The sequence below is a fragment of the Camelus bactrianus genome, chromosome 2 (genome assembly GCF_048773025.1).
Source record: "Camelus bactrianus isolate YW-2024 breed Bactrian camel chromosome 2, ASM4877302v1, whole genome shotgun sequence".
Taxonomy (NCBI): Eukaryota; Metazoa; Chordata; class Mammalia; order Artiodactyla; family Camelidae; genus Camelus; species Camelus bactrianus.
The window spans coordinates 60,497,776-60,518,816 of NC_133540.1; the positions used below are offsets into that span (position 1 = coordinate 60,497,776).

General features: G+C 40.5%; 1 protein-coding gene across 1 annotated transcript in view; it reads left to right on the forward strand.

Annotated features, from left to right (window-relative positions):
- Positions 1-21,041, forward strand: part of PAPSS1 (3'-phosphoadenosine 5'-phosphosulfate synthase 1) — a 98,453-nt gene that overhangs the window by 41,671 nt on the left and 35,741 nt on the right. Inside the window, exons 6-9 of the mRNA XM_074342710.1 lie at positions 4,162-4,275; positions 4,870-4,981; positions 7,478-7,683; positions 10,685-10,820. Of these exons, the coding sequence (XP_074198811.1) occupies positions 4,162-4,275; positions 4,870-4,981; positions 7,478-7,683; positions 10,685-10,820 (568 nt within the window). The remainder of the gene's footprint in view (positions 1-4,161; positions 4,276-4,869; positions 4,982-7,477; positions 7,684-10,684; positions 10,821-21,041) is intronic.

Consider the following 21,041-nt stretch of genomic DNA (forward strand, 5'->3'; position numbering starts at 1 on the left):
TAGTTGGCAGGAACCTCTAGACATGATATATAGAAATATTTGTTGGTTCTCAGTTCTCACTTTGAACAAAGTCTTTTTAAGGGGGAGCAGATTTATACATCCGAGTAACCCGCCAGTGTGGTGGCATTCTGGAGAAGAGGGGGATTCCAGGGTGGAGACAAGGAGGGAACAGACCCCCCCTCCTTGTGCCTGGAGAGGCTCAGTGTGCACTGCTGCTCTTCATTAATATTTGGAGCTGACAGTAGTGATGCTGGCTTAGGAAACCAGCTAAACATGCCCTGTTGAATCCATCCATCAGAGATCAAAAGACTTAGTCTGTTGAGTGCACTCCTCTGACCCTCTAAGATTGTTGACAACTATTAGCAGTAAGTGGTGGGAGGGAGGAGAGGAGTCAACACCCACCACAACACAAAAAAGACATCCCATCCTTGCAATAATATCTGCTTCAGAGATGGCAAAGGAAGTTTTATGTAGTTATTAACACAGAAAGATCGCATGCTGATGAGAAACCTGGGAATTGTAAATGTTTAATAAAATCATGAAAATAAAGTAATTTGCGTGACAGAATGTTTCATGACTTAGTTTTCATGGGAGAAACAGTAAAGATATTTGTGCGGTTTTTTTTTTTTTTTTGGAGAATAATAGTATTGGGACCTCAGTTGAATCCCAGTTCTGACACTTATCAATTAAGTATATGACCTTGGAAAAAATAACCTAATTTCTCTGGCTTTAATGCTCTCATCTGTGAAATGGGAATTAATAATAGTACCTGTTGCAGAATTGTACTGAGGATTCTATTAATATATGTAGAGTCCTTAGAATAGTTTCTGGCATGGAGCAAGCATACTAATTATTATTCATTGAATATTTATTGTGTTAAGTGCACTGGAAGACAGTATAGCAGGGATTTGGGGCAAGTTATTAACTCCTCCTGAGCCTCAATTTCCTCATCTGTTAAAGGAGAATAGAAATTGTTTCTTCTACCTTCATAGGTAGGATTGCATGAAGATTAAACGAACTAATTCATATGAAGTCCCTAGGACATTGCTGGTGGTGTTAGCATCCTGTAAATGTGAGCCCCCACAGTTCACATACTTTAAGTCATTTGTCACAACATCCCTGAACTATATATAATTGTTGTTGTTGTTGTTGTTGTTGTTATTAAACGGCTGAGAAGGAGACAAGTTGTGAAATGTTAGGTAATCTGCTTGAGGTTGCATGGTTAGAATTGAACTCAGATCTTAGGTACAAAAATCAGAAATAACTGAGCTATAGACCTCTGTTGCTTTCCTATATCTCTTTTTGGGTTTAGGATATTGTGCCTTTAATATTTTGTGATTAATGTAAATATTTCAAGTGTGTTTTATGAAATTTTATCATACTCTTTCTCACAAAAGCACTAACGAATGCCTGAGTGTATGTGTAACTTAATTTTAGCGTTTGTTCCTAGAGTGGAGGGCTTACACATTTTTGCAGCTGCAAAATAATTTATGCCTCAAGGCACCTTTAAGAGCTTCACATGTCCAAGAAGCTAATTGAACATTTAGGGGGTGTGTTCAGTTCACATAATGCGCTTCATGTTGCTCTTCCAGAAAAGCTGATTCTGAATTTTTATTTTCTAGTTGATGGAGTAATAGGCTTTGTATAGGCTGCTGAAACTACCAGTTGCCCTGCAGTATGCCTATTGGTAAAGATATTTGTGGGTTGTCTTTTTTGGAAGGGAATATATAAAAATGACAGTGATAACCATATATAGTGTGATTTGTTTTTCTCACTTCCATATTCTCTTTACTGCTATTTTATAATTTAAAATAAATGTATTAAAAATAACTCCTAGAGTTAGAAGGCACAAAATGGGCTATCTTAAACTATTTCTTTTGCTAGATTTTAAGAAGAGTCTTCTATTATGTGATTTTTCTCTTTAGGTGCACAGTGAAATCAGGTATGATGTATGAATTATGTATGTTTATGTATCACCTCTTTGGCCCCCTTGGCAAAATTTAAGACATGCCCTCTTTAGCTTGGGTTTATGGGAAATAATCTGCCTCATTAATTCACGGTTATGTAGTATTTACATCTGCAAAGAGAAAAGAAAGGCAGCTGGTGGAAGCTGTCTCTCTTCCTTCACCATTTTTCTTTCATATCCTCATGTAGTGTTTATCATTAGTAAACACAACAAATAGCCTTTGGCTGTGGGTGCCTGCTGGATGTTTAGTTGGAGAGGGAGGTCTGGAAGGTTGATGAAATGCCCTGGGCTGTGCAGGGTTTGTGTTTGACACACGTGCTTCCCACTTTCCTGTGAGCCGTGGGACTTTCCTGTGAGCAGTGGGACAGCTCAAGGGACAAAGGGCCTCTAGAAAGTGCCCTTCACACCTGCCCTCCAGGGACAAGCTAGCTGAACTTGGTGTGGGAGCATGCAGTGTTTATTTCTTTTATGTCTTTTAATTTTATTATCTCTTTTTCCTTCATGTTTACTCTTATTTATTCTTGAGCATATCATGAGAGAAATCAAAGGCCTTGAATATACTGGTCGGAGGAGCCTTATTATGGTACATGATTTAGCCAGCGCTGTTCCATCTTTGAGGGAACAGAGTGTTGGAAAACTGTAGGAGAATAATTCTTTCTAGATTCTCAGAACCCAGAGGGGCTGCTTGAGTAGTGGCCCTCAGGCCTTTCATGAGATCATCTAACTTTGAGACACATATCTGACTCTGCTTTTTTCCTCTACTGAAGGTATTAATATAAGTCCAAATATAAGTTGAAGTGTCTTCCCAAACTTACTCCTCAGGAAAAATAGTAGGGAATGTCCTGGTTCTTCCATTAGTACTTCTTTTTAATTACCTTTTTTGTTTTGTTTTGTGTGTGTGTGTGTGTGTTTTAATGGACTTTATTTTTTAGAGCAGTTTAAAGTTCACAGCAAAACTGAGAGGAAAGTATGGAGAATGAACGCTCATATGCCCCCTGCTCCCCTCCCCACCACACACAGCCTGTCCTACAGTCAACATCCATCAGCAGAGTGGTACATTTGTCATAATTGATGAACCTATATTGATATATCATTATCATCTATAATTCATAGTTTACATTAGGATTTTACCTTCTGTGGGTTTTGACAAATGTATAATAACATTTATACACCATTGTATCATACAGAGTAGTTTCATTGCCATAGAAAATCCCTGTGTTCTGCCTATTCTTCCTTGCTCTCCCACCACCCCACTCCTGGGCAACCACTGATGTTTTTACTGTGTTCATTAGTTTTGCCTTTTCAGAATGTCACATAGTTGGGATCATACAGTATGTAGCCTTTTCAGAGAATTTATTTTCAGTATCAAATTATTGCTTGGACTTGTATATGATCAGTGCCAGTTTTATATGCTTACAGAAGTTACTTGATATGACTTAAAAAAAGGTTAGTTTAAATACATTTAGTAATTATTCCTAGGTATATTGCGAGTGTTGTATACAGACTTTGTAAAGGTCACTTGATGGGCAGTGTGTAAAAACAGTGCATGAATCTGTGGTAATCACAAGTATATACTCTTAGAATAAATGAGAAAAAGCACCCAGTGTGATATAAGTAAGTATAATTTGGTAAAATTTGGTGAATTTGGATAAAATTTCCAAACTGCATTTCATATGGGATTAAAGAATGCCATTTCTCAAACCACAGTGGTGGGAGTAAAGTGGACATATTCTGAGAGTACTGTGTTGCATGACTGAAAAGGTGGCTTTAGTGACACTGATGATAAAGGGGCTTGGAAGCTGGAATAAAGTGGTTTCATGGTATCTTACAGATGATGTTTTGAGTGATTTTTGTTTGTTTATTTCCAAACTGTTTTTATCATTGTCTCTTACTTGAGGTCACCTCCTCTTTGCAGTTGCCTGATTTTGACATATATGGTACATTCTGGGAATTTCTTTCTCACTAGATATTAGGACATTAGGCTTAATGGTTTCTTGTATGTGGAGTGATAACTGCTTAAGGGTAGACCAGTTGTCATTAGGAGAATTGATTGAGGAGGCACAGCATCAAGTCCCTCTTTCATACTTCTTTTTAAAGTCTCATTTTGAAATGTTAAGTTTCTTCATTAAGATATCCTTTGGAGAACTCTAAATTGTTGAATCAAACATTTAAATTGTACTTTTGTGAATGTATAGGATATTGTACCTGTGGATGCCTCTTATGAAGTAAAAGAACTGTATGTGCCAGAAAACAAACTTCATCTGGCAAAAACAGATGCAGAAACATTACCAGCATTGAAAATTAATAAGGTGAGTTCTTTGTTCCTTTTTGCACGGAGTGATTTAATCAATTTAAATATTCCGGTGGGATATGCTAGAAATCTTAAAGTTCAAGAAATAATACAATGTTTGTTAGATGAAGGGCACTTTGTCATTGGTGAGGGTTTTTTTGGGGGGGAATTGTTTTTATCTAAAGTTTGTTTTAGTTTAGGACAGTGGTTTTCAGAGTATAGTTTCCAGACCATCATTGTTAGCATTTTCTGGACACCTGTTAGAAATTCAAATCCTTGTACCGTACCAACTAAACCAACTAAGTCAGAAACTGTAGGGTGGAGCAGTCTTCATTTAACAAGCCTTCCAGAAGTTTCTTAAACATATTAAAGTTTGAGGACTGCTGTTTTGGGAGATGCTATCCTTATTAGAAATGTTGGGAAGCCTAATGTTACTTAAATTTATTAAGAAAAATGCATATTTTCCTAGTGTTCTAATTGTTTATTAATTTGTTTAGTCTGTAATCATTCTTAAGAAGTTTGTTTTCATTGCTTTCAAAATTAAACTCCAAAAAGCCATTACTGCTTTTGTTCATAAGTACATGAAATTTTTCTTTACTGTCTCATTTACTAGGTGGATATGCAGTGGGTGCAGGTTTTGGCGGAAGGTTGGGCAACCCCGCTGAACGGCTTTATGAGAGAGAGGGAGTACTTGCAATGTCTTCATTTTGATTGTCTTCTGGATGGTAAGACATTTTATATTCAATGGTAATTGAGTGTGGAAGAGAAATTACACAGTTGCAGGAATTCATCACTATTTATAGAAAGTAGAGGTAACATCTTAATGGAGATAGCCTTTTAAGACTAAATTATATCAGTACTCAACATTTTAAATGTATTGTGAGATCTTTTTTCCAGTTTTAGTTTTCCTGATCATGATTTATTGCAGGGGGAGAAGGACAACCTGGGGATGAGGGCTGAAAATGGATTTAAAAAACAAATAAGTTCCCCTGTGACATATCCACCTATCACAGTAGAAAGTCTTTCCCTGGAAAGTGCACACACTTATTAAATTGTGCCATATTAAACTTGTGCTTGCTTAAGCTGAGCATTCTAACAAGGAATCAGGGAGTCCAAGTTAAGGAATCCTGAAATAGGTGGTTTAAAGGATGGTTATTCCTTTTCTTTTAAAACACTAAAAAAAAAAAAAAATTGCCAAAGAAATTGATATTGCGTATATTATAATGACATTCCAACTACCTTAAACTTTCTATACTGTTAGTAAGATTAATTTATTATAATAAAGAAAATATTGCTAAATGTTAATGAACCCTAGTGCCATATGCTCCAGCAGTTCCACTTCTGGGTATTTACCTGAAGAAAACAAAAACACTAACTAGAAAAGATACATGCACCCCTATGTTGATTGCAGCATTATTTACAATAGCCAAGGTGAGGAAGCAACCTGAGTGCCCATCGATAAGTGAACAGATAAAGAAGATACACGCACACACACACAAACACACAGAGAGGAATATTACTCAGCTATAAAAAATGAACTTTTGCCATTTGCTGCAATATGAATGGACCTGGAGGGTGTTAGGCTAAATGAAATAAGTCAGATAGAGAAAGACAGATATCATATGATTTCAGTTATATATGATTTAAAAAACAAAACAGAAGAACAAACATTAACAAAATAGAAACAGACTCATAGAGACAGAGAACAAATTGGTGGTTGCCAGAAGGGAGAGGTGTGGGGATGGCTAAATAGGTGAAGGGGATTAAGAGGTACAAACTTACAGTTATAAAATAAGTCACAAGGATGTAATGTACAACATAGAGTCAATAATACTGTAATATTAGTGTGTGGTGATAGTCACTAGATAGTCATCATGGTGATCATTTCATGATGTTTTTAAATACTGAATCACTATGTGGTACATCTGAAACTAACATAATACTGTACGTCAGCTATAATACTTGTCCCAGAACTCTATAGAATTGCTGCCACGTTCTTGTGTGTTATGACTTCTTTTAACTGAAGAGTAGAATAGATAGTAGAAAATGTAGTTCCTAGTCTTTGTTCTCAATAACCTTTGTCACAAGAACATAAGGATTAAATTTTACTTCCTGATTTTCTTCCTTGAAAGTAATGGTAAAGTCTTTGTGGATTGCCTTCTTAGTAATGATTTAGTCTTGGATATGGTGCAAATAAAACTATCCATTAATTTTCCACTTTGAGCTGTACCCTGTGGGGGTAATATTAAAACAGCCATGCAGTTATCATTGATTTGTTGACATCTTTTGCCCAAAGAAGGCATGCCATGATTTTCCTCAAAAAGTAAGGTTTCTTCTTGATGTGTAAATAATATCCGCATATGAATTTGAGATCACATTTTATTTTTCTAACCTGTGCGTGATGAGTAGGAAAGAAAAAAACACATTTAGAGCTTGAAAGATTGGCAACTGAGAATGTGCCTTTAGTCTCATTGGCAATATGTTTTGGTTTAAATGGAGCCCCTGATGATTTATTTACTGCCTGTGTTTCTTGACCAGTGATAACTGCCAGTAGTTCCATTTTGATTAAAAACCAAGAAACGAAAACCTTTTTGGGTGTTTTTTTGTCTTCCTATCTCAAGGATACCTGGGTATACCAAGTATACTCAAGTGTTCTTAACCAACTTGCCACTCAAAATACAGTGATCAGCAAGGGTACATCTGGTACCTCTGAAACTAACGTAATACTGTACGTCAGCTATAATACTTGTCCCAGAACTCTACAGAACTGCTGCCACGTTCCATGTGTATTTTTCCCAAAAAGATCCTGAAGCATAATTCTTTGTCTTACTCATATATTTTTGTTGGTGTTTGGCTTAACCAACTGATCCTTCCTTGTTAAACTGTTTCTTTTACTTCTGTGAGTCTGTACCTAGGAACACCTTCTGTGATTTTTTTCCCCCTACAGACAGTTTCATGAATGGTTGTAAGAAGTCTTGCTACACACAGTGACACTGTTGATGTGCTTAATTTTTTCTGTTTCTCAAACTTTTTTAATTTTTAATGTCTGGGTTTGTTGCTTGTTCTCTCTCCTGATTTTCTGTGCCAGGTACCAGTGGAAACTGTCACTGGACCCATGCATCTTTTATTATTTGGCAAATGTCTACTGAAGTGTGAAAAGTAGATGTGAGACCTGTTGAGTAATCCAAGCTGTGTGCTTTATATTTTTCTGTGCCCTGCAGGGGGTGTCATTAACTTGTCAGTACCTATAGTTCTGACAGCTACTCAGGAAGATAAAGAGAGGCTGGATGGCTGTACAGCATTTGCTCTGATGTACGAGGGCCGCCGTGTGGCTATCCTTCGCAATCCAGAGTTTTTTGAGCACAGGAAGGAGGAGCGCTGTGCCAGACAGTGGGGAACAACATGCAAGAGCCACCCCTACATCAAGGTCCTGAATAAACCTTGCTGCATTTTATCTTGATTTGCCAATAATGTTTGTGCTGAAATATGGGGAATTACCTGTGTGTCTACTACTCCATTGGAACTGTTAGCATTTTGCAGAATCGAGACTGGAACTTATAGTAGTGTGATGAGCATATGGTCTTGTTGTCTTGGTCCAGATGAATATTTAGCAAATATCTTTTAAACATCTGCTTTACACCAGGCACTGAGCTCAGTGCCAGTGCTGGGAATACAGGGCTGATGTGCATGGCACGCACAGTCTTTATGTGCTTGGAGCTGACTCTCTAGTGGTGGAGCCGACATTAATCATGTCCTTGCAGGTAGGATGGGAGGGCAGGATGCTATGGGAGCCCACAGCAGGCTGGTTTTATCTAGTCTGGGCTTTTAATTGAACACTGTTCCTGATATGCATGCAATGAGAAGTATAATTAGTCTTCCCAAAGGGCCTCATGTATCTTATGTTTAATATGTGAAATGTTATCACTGAAGTCAAATTTCTGTCAGTTGTTTTACAGTAGACTTTGAACTTTAAAAGAAACTAAGTGAAATTTTAGTAGCTTTATTTATCTGGAAAATTTGTATAGCATTTGTTTAGATCATAGCAATGTGCTACATCTCATTTTGTTGTCCCAGGCAGATATGTTGTTTAATAAAATAAGGAGGTTGAACTAATGGTGGTGTCAGACATTCTTTGAGCATTAAAATTCTACAGTTATTAATAACAAGTAACAGAGTTTACAAGAATGCTTATGGAAATTCTTTGAACCACATAGCAAACCTGTAGGATGGCTGGCATTTCCATTTTACACGTGGAGAAACTGAGACTTTATAGGGAATGTATGTCTTGACCCAAGTTATATAGCTTATAGGTGAGGTGAGAGGCTGCTTTGAATCCAAGACCTTGGGCTTGAAAGCTATCTTCCATAACCCATAACAGAGAGTCATTATTGGTGGACACAGAGCATCACGTACTATGTAACCCCTACTGCTAAAGAGTACCTTTTTATATGAATTCATTGGAGGAGACATTTTTTGATCACTCAACATATGTGAGTACTGTTTATGTTAGGTACCACTTTCATTTAGAGCAGTATGTAAGGCTTCTTAGACTAGTTAGTGCCTGGTATGCAGCTGTGAGGAACCAGTAAGATTTGGATAGGAGGGGACTGTAGGAAACGGCTTTTGAGGTGTGTGGAGCAGGAGGATCCAAGACTCAGTGTGTGTGGGAGCTCCCTGGTTTGTCGTTGAGTGGGAGAGAGGACCTTGGGCTTAGCGATCTACTCTAAGCTGTTAAGATTTTGCTCAGTCATAATAACAATTTACATGTATCTGTGCTTTTCAAACCACATTTCTGTTTGTTGGTCCTTACGGTGACTCTTAGGAGTAGACAAGGTTATTTTCTTTATCCTGAGGAGTCTTAGAGTGGATTCAGCCTGCCCAGAGCTGCAGAGACACTAGTGAGGAGTCAGGGTTAGAGTCTGTCTTAGGTCTTCTGAGTTCTTTGTACCGTGCTGCTCTGCCTTACTGGGCACAGAGACCACAGGCAGGTTTGACAGGGTCACAAACAGCGTGGTGCTTTAAGAAGTTAGCCCAGGAGTCTGGAGCAGAGTGTCCCTGTTCCAACCTCCACTCCCCTGGTACCGTCCATGCTCTCCCGGGCTGCAGCCTGGATGTGCCTGTCGTCTCCTGGCTAGACCCCTGCCTCCTCTCATACCCACTGCAGTCTGTTCTCCTTGGTGCAGCCAGAGTAAGTCTTCTAAAATATAAATCTGAGCATATCACTGCACCCTTTAAAACTCTCCAGGGGCAGCTCACTGTAATAAGAATAAACCCAGATGCCTGTCTATGACTTGTCCCAGGGGTGGATCCTCTGGGCTCTGACTCTGCCGTCTTACTCCTGGGCTCTTCCTTGGCCGCTGCCCCTCTCCTTGCTCTGCCTTTCTGACCTTCTAGCCACACTGGCCTTCTTTCTGTTCCTCAAGGACAGAAGCCTGTTTCTATGCCAGGACTTAGTGCTTGTTGTCCTTCTGCCCGAAATACTTGACCTCCGTGACCTGTTCCTCTTCATCATCTCAGGTTAAACGTCACCCTCTTCAGAAGGGCATTTCCTGACTCCTTTCTCTTAAATGCCATCCACTCTGCTCCCTGGACAGTGTTCCATTGTCCTGTTTGTTTTCTCCGTAACTTTAATCAGTTGCTGGAATCTCTCTGATTTCTCCTCCATCTCGCCCACTAGAATGTAAACTCCATTAAAGTAAGATCTTTCCTTCTCTTTTCTGTTGTATTTCCCAATGCCTAGCACAGGCCCTGGCACGTACCAGGTCTTCAGTCAATATTTGTTGAGTGAATGGTTTGATGGATGGGGAGGGACCTCCTCGTGAGGGAGACAAGGCGGGGAGTGACTACACAGTCAAAGTGCACCTAAACTGATGCAGTGAGGGGAAGAGGGTGAATTTGAGCTGTATTGCAAAAATGAATGGGTCCTTGAGGGTAATATCACCTCCTCTCAGGGGCAGGGAAAGAAGACGAGCGAGGCTGAAGGAAATTTGAGGTGGTGTGGAGGTTGGAAGGCATGAATTTGTGTCCAGCTTCATCATCATTACTTTAATTGCTCAAAAGTTTAGGACTGGAGAACACAGAGGGTGAGGTGACCCAGGGTTACCCGTTTTTTTCTGTTAATCAATGTACAACAACAATGAAAAGAATGTTTTTGTTACTTAAAATGTCATAATTATTAATTGTGGCTCTGTTTGCCTTTCATATGCAAATGTAATAGCTGTGTTACCAGTCATTTGCAAAAGTAGGAAGTGTATTCTAATTCTCTTGCATCTCTAATCCTAATTCAGTTGATAAGCCAAGCAGATTTACCATTGACCTTCAGATGAGAGTAGTTTACAGGTATATTTAGCTTGTATGAGAGAAATGTTCTTACTTATTTTGCTCTCGGTTTCTGTTGAAAAACAGTATTTTCTTTCTCTTGCCATTAGATGGTTATGGAACAAGGTGACTGGCTGATTGGAGGAGATCTTCAAGTCTTGGACCGAATTTACTGGAATGATGGTCTTGATCAGTATCGTTTTACTCCTACTGAGCTAAAGCAAAAGTTTAAAGATATGAATGCTGGTAAGACATGGACCTACGTATCTAACATTGGGCTACTTGGAGTAGCAATGGAATATGTAACGAAAGGTCGTCACCCTAAACCAACCAACAGAGTGCTTTAGATCCCACAGTGTCCTATGTGAGTGGAAAGTATCACTGCAGAAAATAATAGGACAGCAGTATCACGTTTGCTGTTCATTCATCAAGTGTTTGTCTTGCGTCTTGATATACCAGAGTGCCAAGTGCTGAGGATTCATAAATGAATAAGACAGGAGCTTGTGGTGTGGAAGAGACAGACAGTGAACAAATAACAGGAGAAGTTGCTGAAGAGCAGGTTCCTAATGATTTCAGATTTCTGGATTAGGATGAAATGGAGCAGTAGGAGTCGAGAGTCTGTAGAAGCTGTCCTTTGCAATACTGTCTTAGAAAATACCCAGGGTGGGTATTTTTATATTGGACACTTGCAATTAGCAGGTGTCTTACATGGAGGTAGGTAAATGGTGTCTTTACACTGTCACCCACACTTGCAAATTCTGGGTGCCATGTTAATGCCAGCAATTGCTGCAGAGCAGATCTGGGGAGGCTTTTTTAAGATCTGAAGAATTAAAAGCCTCCTACAATCATGCTACTAATTCTCACCCACTACAGAAATGGTTAAACCCAGTCATTGGTGCTACTTTTTAAAATATCTTCTGTGTAGAAATTGGGCAGATAGGGCTGAGAAAATTCAAGCGAATGTGGTTGTTTTGTAAGGAAATAGCTGCCCACCTGGCCATATGTGTTAACCAGAAGCCCGTCTCCCCAAGTGACTTTAGAGTCTGGGCAAGAGTACCCGTTTCATCCGTTGTGTTTAGCTTCTGTGAACCCCAGACCCTGGTAGTCATTCCCAGTCCTGTGTGCATACTGTCCCCCGTTTCACCACCTAGAAGTTAAGTGGTTGTGGGGAAAGTGGTTTCCTCTCTAAGGCTCAGTTCCCTGAGTCCTACAAATGAGGACAATGATGGTAGTGAAATGAGGTAAGATGGTGAGGCACCGTCATAGTACCTGGCACACAGTAAGAGGCTAAGGTGTCGTTTCTGTTATGTGAGTCTGAAGCTAGTTTACCTGTATATGTCTAAAGGGTAGAGAAAGAATATCTTGTTTATTCTTAGGTTCTACTGTAATTTGCCAATATTGGAAGTGATTAGAGATTAAAACCGATCGAGGACTGGAGGCCTCAGATGAGCACACGCTCTTCAGAGCGCCACAGTTCCCACCCAGCCCTCTCCGTTCACTCACACTTCTTGCTTGGCCCCTCTAGGGTATTTCAGTGTAGGACCCCATTCTTTTTTTCTGAATTTTATTCCACTCCTGAATTTGAAGCAAATATTTGGCTCAAGTTTATACTTGTGTAGGAATTTCTCTGACTATTATGCTTGATGCTTTCTTATGCAGCAGCTTGTTTTCTTTCTTGCTAACATGCTTTGGGCCGAGTCGTAAGGGTCTGTGTCACGACTGCTGTCAGTCAGTGATGGTGCCCAATTCTCTTTTGTCAGTGTGTGATTTAAGGGTCCATGTGGAAGTCAGTTTTGGCCTCTGAGATATAAGGAAGAGGGGCTTCTGGGAAAGGTTTTCCTTCCTGATAAGAAACTGGCTTAGGGCAAAAACATTTCCTTTTTCCATTCTTCCTTTTCTTCCTGCTTTGGATACTGTCTTCATGTAAGGGTGCAATGTTTGGAGCTCTTGCAGCCATTTTACATCCATGAGAATCCATGAGAATCTTATACTGTTTAATTTTCTTATCCAACCCTGGAGTCTTCTATATCCAGAGTTCTTATTTGAAGACCTAATGCTTATTTGGTGATACAGGACACTTCCAGTTGGGTTGTTTTTATTTGCAACCAGAAGCATCTGACAGTTTGATATATGCAGACTTCTTTTTTTTTTCAGACTGGTGAACAGGAACATGTTTAACAGATGACTTGCTGAGACCATCTTGTTTACTTTAATTTTTCCCCCCAAATAATTCATATCTGGAATTCATGGTAGTAAATTAATCATTGGCACTGTTGAGGGGTCTTATCAAGAAATTATCATTCATAATCAGAGACTTTATATTACATCTGTTTTGCATTCTTCCTTGGGCACCAAACATTTTAAATCATTTAGAGCAGTTGTTGCATAATGAGTGATTGCAGCTTTGTTTAAAGTAGCTGAGAGCCAGGTATTAGCCTTTACATCAGGCAGAAGAGATGGTGGAGCATTATTTTGTTTACTTTTCCATTTTAGACTGAGGCAAATAAGCAAAGACTGAGGAGCTTCCTTCATAATTCTTGTTCACTCTTTTAGGAAGCCAGTAACGAGTCATCTACTGGCATGTAGATGGAACAAATCCTAGTTCAAGGGAGAGAAAACAGGTTTTTTTTTTTTGTTTCTTTCCTTACCTCTCCTTCCTTCTTCTCTCATCTTAGAAGAGCTTTGGTTACCCTGTGTGCGCTCCTGTCCTGTGCACGGTAGTATGCTCAGGTTTGCTGTCTCTAGACCGTTCTGTAGTTGGAGTGATTGAGAGGACTTTATTACCCAAGTCAGTGATTGCAAGGTGACACGGTTCCAGATGGCAGGTTCTTTGAACCTCTGATGGTTGACCACTATCCTGGAAGGGAAGAATGAATTTCACTTAAACCAAGTAAAAGCCGGTTAGTATTTATTACACACAGAGTGTTCGTGTCCTGCTGGGTTACAGAGGGAAAAGTTGACATACCTTCTTTCAAGCTAGTATGTGGTAGCACCCTGTTGAATAAATCTGAGAAAGCTTGTAGAGTTGTTGAACCACAAAGTGTGTTTTAAGTGCATGGATAGAGACAGTAGGTGGATGTCTTAGGCAAAGTTGGGAAGGATGCAGACATGAGAAGGCTGAGATGGAGACAGATGGTTTGGCTCTGAAAGCACTGGGATTTCTTGACCATAAATGGTGGTGAGTTGGAGATGCTGTCACCTGAGGGTGGGTGATGGATCCTCTGTCAGCCAGAGTAGGGCACACGCAGATGAGGCTGTGAACATTATCTGACAGTATTTAAAGAGGGGTGATCAGGGTTAAAGAAACCATCGAAAAGTGATGAGGCATCCAGGGACTAGCGAGTTGGGGTCGTTTTACCATTCATGAAGGGGTGTCATAAGGAAACATTGTTTCTGTAGTTGGGTAGGAGGAGCTGGAGCTGTGGGGAGGGGCTGCTGGGCAGAAGCTAGTTGTAGGGGGATGTGGGCATGGCTGACAGGATGCTACTGGTGCAGACTTTTTCTTCCTGCATCCTCTGGTTTCCTGCTAATGTCTCCCATAGGGAGGCGGGTGTACAGCGCTCCCCCACCCCCAGACACACACACACACACACACACACACACACACACAGGCACAGGCACACAGGCACAAGACAAAGAATGGATGAGAAGGGGAATGGAGAACAGGCAGCATGGTGTCCAACTGGCAGAAAGCATTGTATTCATCATTATTTTTCACTTTAATTTGAAAGCATTTCTAGTCTTGAGAAAGAAAAACAACTTGCTGCCGTACTTTGTGGGTATGAGAGTACCTGTTTGTGAAAAATTCTAGTCTAGTCATATTTACTCAAGTGGCCTCTCTCTCTCTTGTTGATTTTCCTCCCCTCCTCATGAACAGTTTAAGTAAAATATTGCTAATTTATGACAGTCCTGAGGGAAGGGCGGGAATCAAACTCTTACTTCCAGCTCCCTTCAGAAAGCTGCCACAAACACAGCGTGTGCGCACACCCCACTTAACAGGTCTAGAGCTGTTGTCGGGACTCTCTTGTTCAGCTGCTGTACTGATGTAGGGAAAATCAGAAATACGTGTCCTTCGAGCTTTGGGGTAAAGTGGCAGATGACAGAGCTTGGGGAGGACTGGGAGAGAAGACCTGCTGATGACTGCTGTATGTAGGACAGTTTGCAGAGAAACTGAAGGAAGGAAGTGGGAGGATGTTGTAATTCTGGGTTTCGTGGTTGGGGTGCAGGCCAGGGCTCTGTCTGTGGGCCAGGCAGCGAAGCACAGTTCTGAGACGTCTGGGGGAAGGGTAGATGGGGTGGGAGCAGTTCCCTGCTCACTCGTTTATTTGTTGCTCGCCAGGACCCTCCTGGGGGACTGCAGTTGTCCCCAGGCCCCTGGCTGAGAAACTGCAGAGCAGGGGTCAAGCCCTGGTGTTTGTCCTCTGCCGCATCACTGTTGATGGCCGTGGTGCAGGATTATGCTGCAGTGTCCTGCACGGATCCAGGGGGTCAGTGCTCATCCTCCTCCCACCACCAGAGAATGCTGCTGGTTGCCACTCCTTCCCCATCACGAATCAGCACATCCTCAGAAGAACCTTCTCCACTCTCTTCTTCCCTTTCTACCTGCTGGAAGGAAAGAGGTCAGACCGTGCTTGTTAACATAGTGTGTTGGCTGCTGGACTGGAGAGTGCTGAATCCAGAGGAGAGGAGAGAAGCTGTACTGCTGGGCTCTTTCTTTACTTAGATGTAAAATATAAGAGAAGGAACAGGTTTGGGGAGCTGGACCAGCATTTGTCTTGGGATGTGACAGTCATAGTGAAGGTGGAGGAATTGAGGGGCTGGGGAATGTACTGAAATTGTTCTTAGGAATAAGTCTCTGTAACTGATGAGTTGGAAGGTCAGGACTTAGAGATGCAGCTAACAGAAGCCATCTGTATGCACATGGTAATTGAATCCAGGCTCAGGGTAGGTTTCCTGAATGATTATGTAGAGAAAGAATTTCCTAGGACCCAGCAATGAACCCTGTTGCTCCAAGAGGACTACAGGATGTCAGAAACAGGTGATTAGACAAGAATGGCCAAGCAGAGTCTATAGTGTCATACACATTTGATCACAACTGTGTAGAGATGTCTGCATAAGGGAAAAAGAAAAGGAGACTTGTAAAAAACCTAAAACAGTGATATTAAGATAGTGCATTTGGGGCGATTCCTGCCCCACAAATTTTCTTCAGTGTTTCCTGGTTTTTACTTAAGGAAAAAGGGAGTAAAGAGGCAGATAAAATAGAAAGAATGGTTAGCAGGCTTTGAAGCAGTAAAAACGGTGGTGTTGATTTTTCTTTTTTGGTCAGAGGCAACAGATGTCAGGGCCATTTAAAACAGGAAAATGCCTTTTGGATTTGGCAGGAGTTTCATACCCACTATGACAGAGCAGGCAGGAACTGGTTGAAGGAGTGACTCTAGTCCTGGTCTTGTCTTCCATTGCTTTATCCTTCATACCATCACCAGACTTACCGATCATGATCCTCTTGGAGTTGAAGGAAGGCTATTCCCTCTAACATGTATTTATTTTCTGATTACTGAATGTTTGTTTCTCCTCCTCTGACTAGACTGTAGGCTCCTGGGGGTTGGGGGGAGGGGAGCGGTGGGATCAGTTTCCCGGTTCCCCCAGGACAGCATAGTGGAAACAGAATTTTCATCCTGTCCCAAACTGCTTTCTTCCCTGCCTGCTTTGGCAGCTGGATGGAGGCTGGAAGTGGGAGAGAAAGACCAATTAGTAGATGAGTCTTGGGAAGCAGAGATGGAGGGCTGATGTGCGGGATGGTAGTGAAGAAAGCAGGGCTGGGAATGAGGTCTAGGGAGCAGAGCTCTGTGTTGCATGTAGAGGATGCATGGAGGAGGACCAGAGGTGCGCAGGGAGGCTGGCCAGGGGCAATTTAAGGTGCCTGTGTGTGCTAAGGCTGGTGGAGAGACGATCTGGAGCTTAGGGAAGTTAAAGTCAGAAGACGTGAATCTGTGAGTCACCAACATCTACAGCCCTGCTCAGTGGCCTCGGGCCCAGGGGAGCAGGTGGGAGGAGGTTTGAGGGAGAGGGTAGCACCTGTCTTCACTGTTGTCACGGTGTGACCCCATTCACCAGTTCGTAGGTTGTGGTCAGTCCGACGAGCCTGTCTGTATCCTGGGGGAGGAATAGATCGAGTGAGTGGAGAGAATGGAAGAGTTGGTGGGCGTTTATTTTATATGGAAACGTGGGAGCGTGTTCCTCCGCAGCAGTCTTCTGATTTTGCTGTCTCCACTCTTCCCACTGACTCTGCTCTCCCCGACGTCAATCCTGCACAGTCCCACTAGGCGAATTTCCTGTGAAGTGTTACTGATGAACTCACTCTCCACCTCTGTTTGGAACAAAGTAGCCTTCCCAATCTGGCCTTCAAAATTCTACATGATAATCGTGTGCCAGGTTTTATATCCATCTTTGGCCAAATGGAGGATTCTGTGTCCTCAGACACATGCGTTTTCCTCCCTCCACAGATTTGCTCACACCAGTCGGCTTGGTTGTAACGCTCTTCTTACCCCCATCACCCGAATTCCATTTGTCTTTCAGAGGTGGGTAAACTGCAGCCTGCAGGACAGATCTGGCCCACTGCCAGTTCTTGTAAATAAAGTTTTATTGGGAAATACCCCCATCCACTCATTTCTGCATTGTCTGTGACTGTCTTTGTACTACTCCTGCAGGGTTGAGGGCTTGCAGCAGAAACCTCACAGTCTGCAAAGCTTAAAATATTCACTCTAGTTCTTTAAGGAAAAAAATTTGCTTTTGTGCGTGATGTCAGCAGCTCCACAGTTACTTTCTATAAATCAAGATTATAGAATTCCTGGTCCTTTCCCAGGAACCGGGGGACAGCAGGCTACAAGGAAATGGAAATTATTTAATAGTAAATTTCAGTCATCTGGTGGATCATAGCCCAATTTTAAACACAGGTGAAACCCTGATCCTAGATAAAGGAGTCTTCCACTAAGCCATAAGGAGATATAAGTGAAAAGGCAAATATTCTACACTGATCGTGGTGTGACAATAGGGAAATCACCATCCTTTAGAAAATGGGGATGAGAGTGAGAAATTAATGAAAGTTGCAGTAAGTATCCATGGCCCATTATTCTTTTTCCATCCTTGATAGAAAACTGATGGAGGAAATTTTAATGGTGATGCATATTGGGTTATGTTAGTTGGGACAATACCTTGGGAATGTCAGCTTCCAGTGGATCGGGTGCTCCTATTGCATTGTTCATCCACGTAAGTTCTCTGGTGGGAAAACCAGATGGTAAGGATGAAAACGCAGTCTGAAACTGCAGGCAGTTAAAAACATTTGTGTCATTCATTGATAAATAGTTACAAGGGATTGAAAAGACTGGAAATTTAGGAAAGACTTGGTAGTATTGGCAAGAAAAATGGGCAGACAGATCAAATGATTGTTGGATTTCTGAATGGAACTGATAGTAAGGAAATAATGCTACCTGGGAGAAATTTTGGCAGTAAAATCCTTTATATGCTGCTAATGTAAACTTTTAAGAAGTCATTCATCTTAACTTTATCTGTTAAATGTCCAGTGTGGAGCAAGATTAATTCTTTTTGGAAAGGAAACCTAGGTAGATGAATTATTAGAATCTGTGAAATACATATATTTGAGACAGAATTTGTGTTTTATGTTTCCTTTTGCACATCCTGTCATATAAATAATCTGGCTAAATGGCGGTTTTACAAAATCAGATTTGACCTGATTGAAGTCTAGGAATGTAGTCATCATACACCTGAGATGCATTACCCAAGGGTCCTATTCATGGTCAGGCGCCTGTTCCTGATTAAGGAGGGTGAAGGCTGCATATTGCAGCACGGGACTAGCGCACCCTCGTCTTGGAAACACTCACTGGAGTGTCCGTTTGTACTGGACTAGGCTTTGAGCCACTTGTAGAACAAGGGGTTCAGTTTCCTGCTGGGAACTTTTAGATGTGGTGGGTTTTTTTTTAGAGTGAATTGTCTTAAGGAACTTAGATTTATTAAGTGACAGCATGCAATGTGCATCTCAGCATGCTGGGTACCTTATATTATTTTATTTTCAAAACACTAACTTTAGCATCATCCCCACTTCAGAAATGTATAAAGTGAAATTAAGTCCTTACACAGTCCATGGTTAGAAACTGGTAGACCTATGATTTGAACCCACAAATATCCTGTTTCAAAGCAGTGTTTCTTCTGGTACTTTACACGTATCTTCTCTTTTAAAAATTACTATGGAAAATTTCAAGTATATACTACTTGTATTTATTAAGTAGAGATAATGGTATAGTGAATCACTGTGTGCTACTAACCCAGCTCTAGTAGTACCGGCTCTTGGCTAATCTTGTTTCACCTGTACCCCTGCCTGCCCCACCGCATCCCTGCGTGTTATTCTGAAGCAAGTCTCAAACCCCATGTCATTTCCATCTAAACAGTTAAGAAAGTATTTATTAAAGGTAAAGACTTTAAAAAATAGAACCATGGTATTATCACTATTGCACCTAAATAATAATAGTTTCTTAATACTATCAAATATCTAGTCAGTGTTTATATTTCTAATAATTTCATAGTAGTCACATTTCTTTTTTTTATTATTGAAGTACAGTCACAATGTGTCAATTTCTGGTGTATAGCATGTTTCAGTCATACATACATATACATGTATTCATTTTCATATTCTTTTTCATTATAGGTTACTACAAGATATTGAATATAGTTCTGTGTGCTATACAGAAAAACTTGTTTATCTGTTTTATATACAGTATATAAATAAATAAAATAAATATAAATAAATAAAATCCCCAATTGTAATCAGTTCATGTCTCTCATAATTTTTCACTTTGTTTTTTAGCTTTTTATTTTGAAATAATTTTAAATTGACAAAGTTTTAAGAATACTACCAAGAAATCCTATATCTTTTTTCCCCAGATTCCATAATTAACATTATACTTTATTTGCTTTCTTGTTCTCACTCTTTTTGAAAGCTGCAGACTTGTTGCCTCATTACCCCTTACTATTTCCACATGTATTTCCTGACAGCAAGGACAGTCTCCTTCCTAACCTCAGTGTGCTCATTAAACTTGGGAAATACCATTGATACAATACTGCCTACTCTCTATACTTCATTCACATCGTGACATTGTCCCAGTAATGTCCTTTATCACAAAACTGACAACAACAATAAAATCTTCTCCTGCCACCTTTCCTTCCTGGTTCAGGGTGTCAGTCATGTCTTTTTATTTTACTTCAGTCTGAACAGTTACTTAGTCTTTGCTGTGTCTTTCACAGCCTTGGCAGTTTTGAAGAGTACATACGTTTTGTTGACTGTCTCTCAGTTTGGGTTTATCTGTTTCCTCATGACTAGGTTTCATTTATACACTTTTGTCAGGAATCTTATGAGAAGCCTTGCTGAATTCTCAGTGCATCATGTTTGGTGGCTTATAAGTTTGATTTGTCTATTATAGATGAGGTTAACTTTTTTTAAACTTAACTTTTATCATTTAAGATCATCTTTGCCAGGTTTTTCTGCTGTAAAGTTAACAAATTATTTTGTACTTACTAACAAGTATTTTGGGGGAGAGATTTTGAGACTCCATAAATATCCCATTGTCATCAGACTTACCTGCTGGCTTTTGCACGGTGCAAATACTGCCAGGAGGTGATTTTTCTATTCCATCATTCCATCTATCTTTATTAGTTGACCTTTTACTGTAAGTTAGAGTTTCCACTTCTCCTCCATTGGTTTGTTCATTTATTTCATTCTTTCTGCACTCACAGATTCCTGTTTTACTCAGTGGGTTATAATCCCTTAATATCATTATTTACTTTGATATTTAGCTTGTCCCAGGTTGGCCTTTGGGCCCTGCTGGACTGCTTGCTATATCCATTCAATGTGCTCTCATCGTTCTCTGAGCACTTCCTTTCTCTATGACACAGAAAGACGTTCCAGCTCCTGTTGTACTTTTCATGCTCTGGCCGTAAAATTGGCCATTTTGCCAAGGAGCCATGGTTTATTTAAGTGGGGAGTACTATTTAAAATGCAAAATTTGGGCTTTAGTTTTGTTCATTGCCACTGGGTAGTCATTGCTTGTAGGGTCGTTCAGTGGACAGAACCAAAAAATGTGCATAGGCACATAAACACATAGACTCATCACATACATTTATATCTGCTTCTGTGTCTGTCTGTCTATATAGCTGAAAACTGTAAGCTCACACTGCTACTTTCAGTCCTAATCTAATACCACATAGTCTTTTGTAGCCTTTCTTCTTTTTGGTATTTTTGTCTTTCTTCTCCTGCAGTGGGAATCCTGGCTCCCATTATCCTCAATATATTTGCTTCCATGCTCTTATCTCCCTGTGTGTACACAGTCTCCCAGTCAAAAGGGCTGTCTTCTTGGCCCTGGCCCTGTTGGTCCCAACCATGCAGGTGTCTCTGTGGCT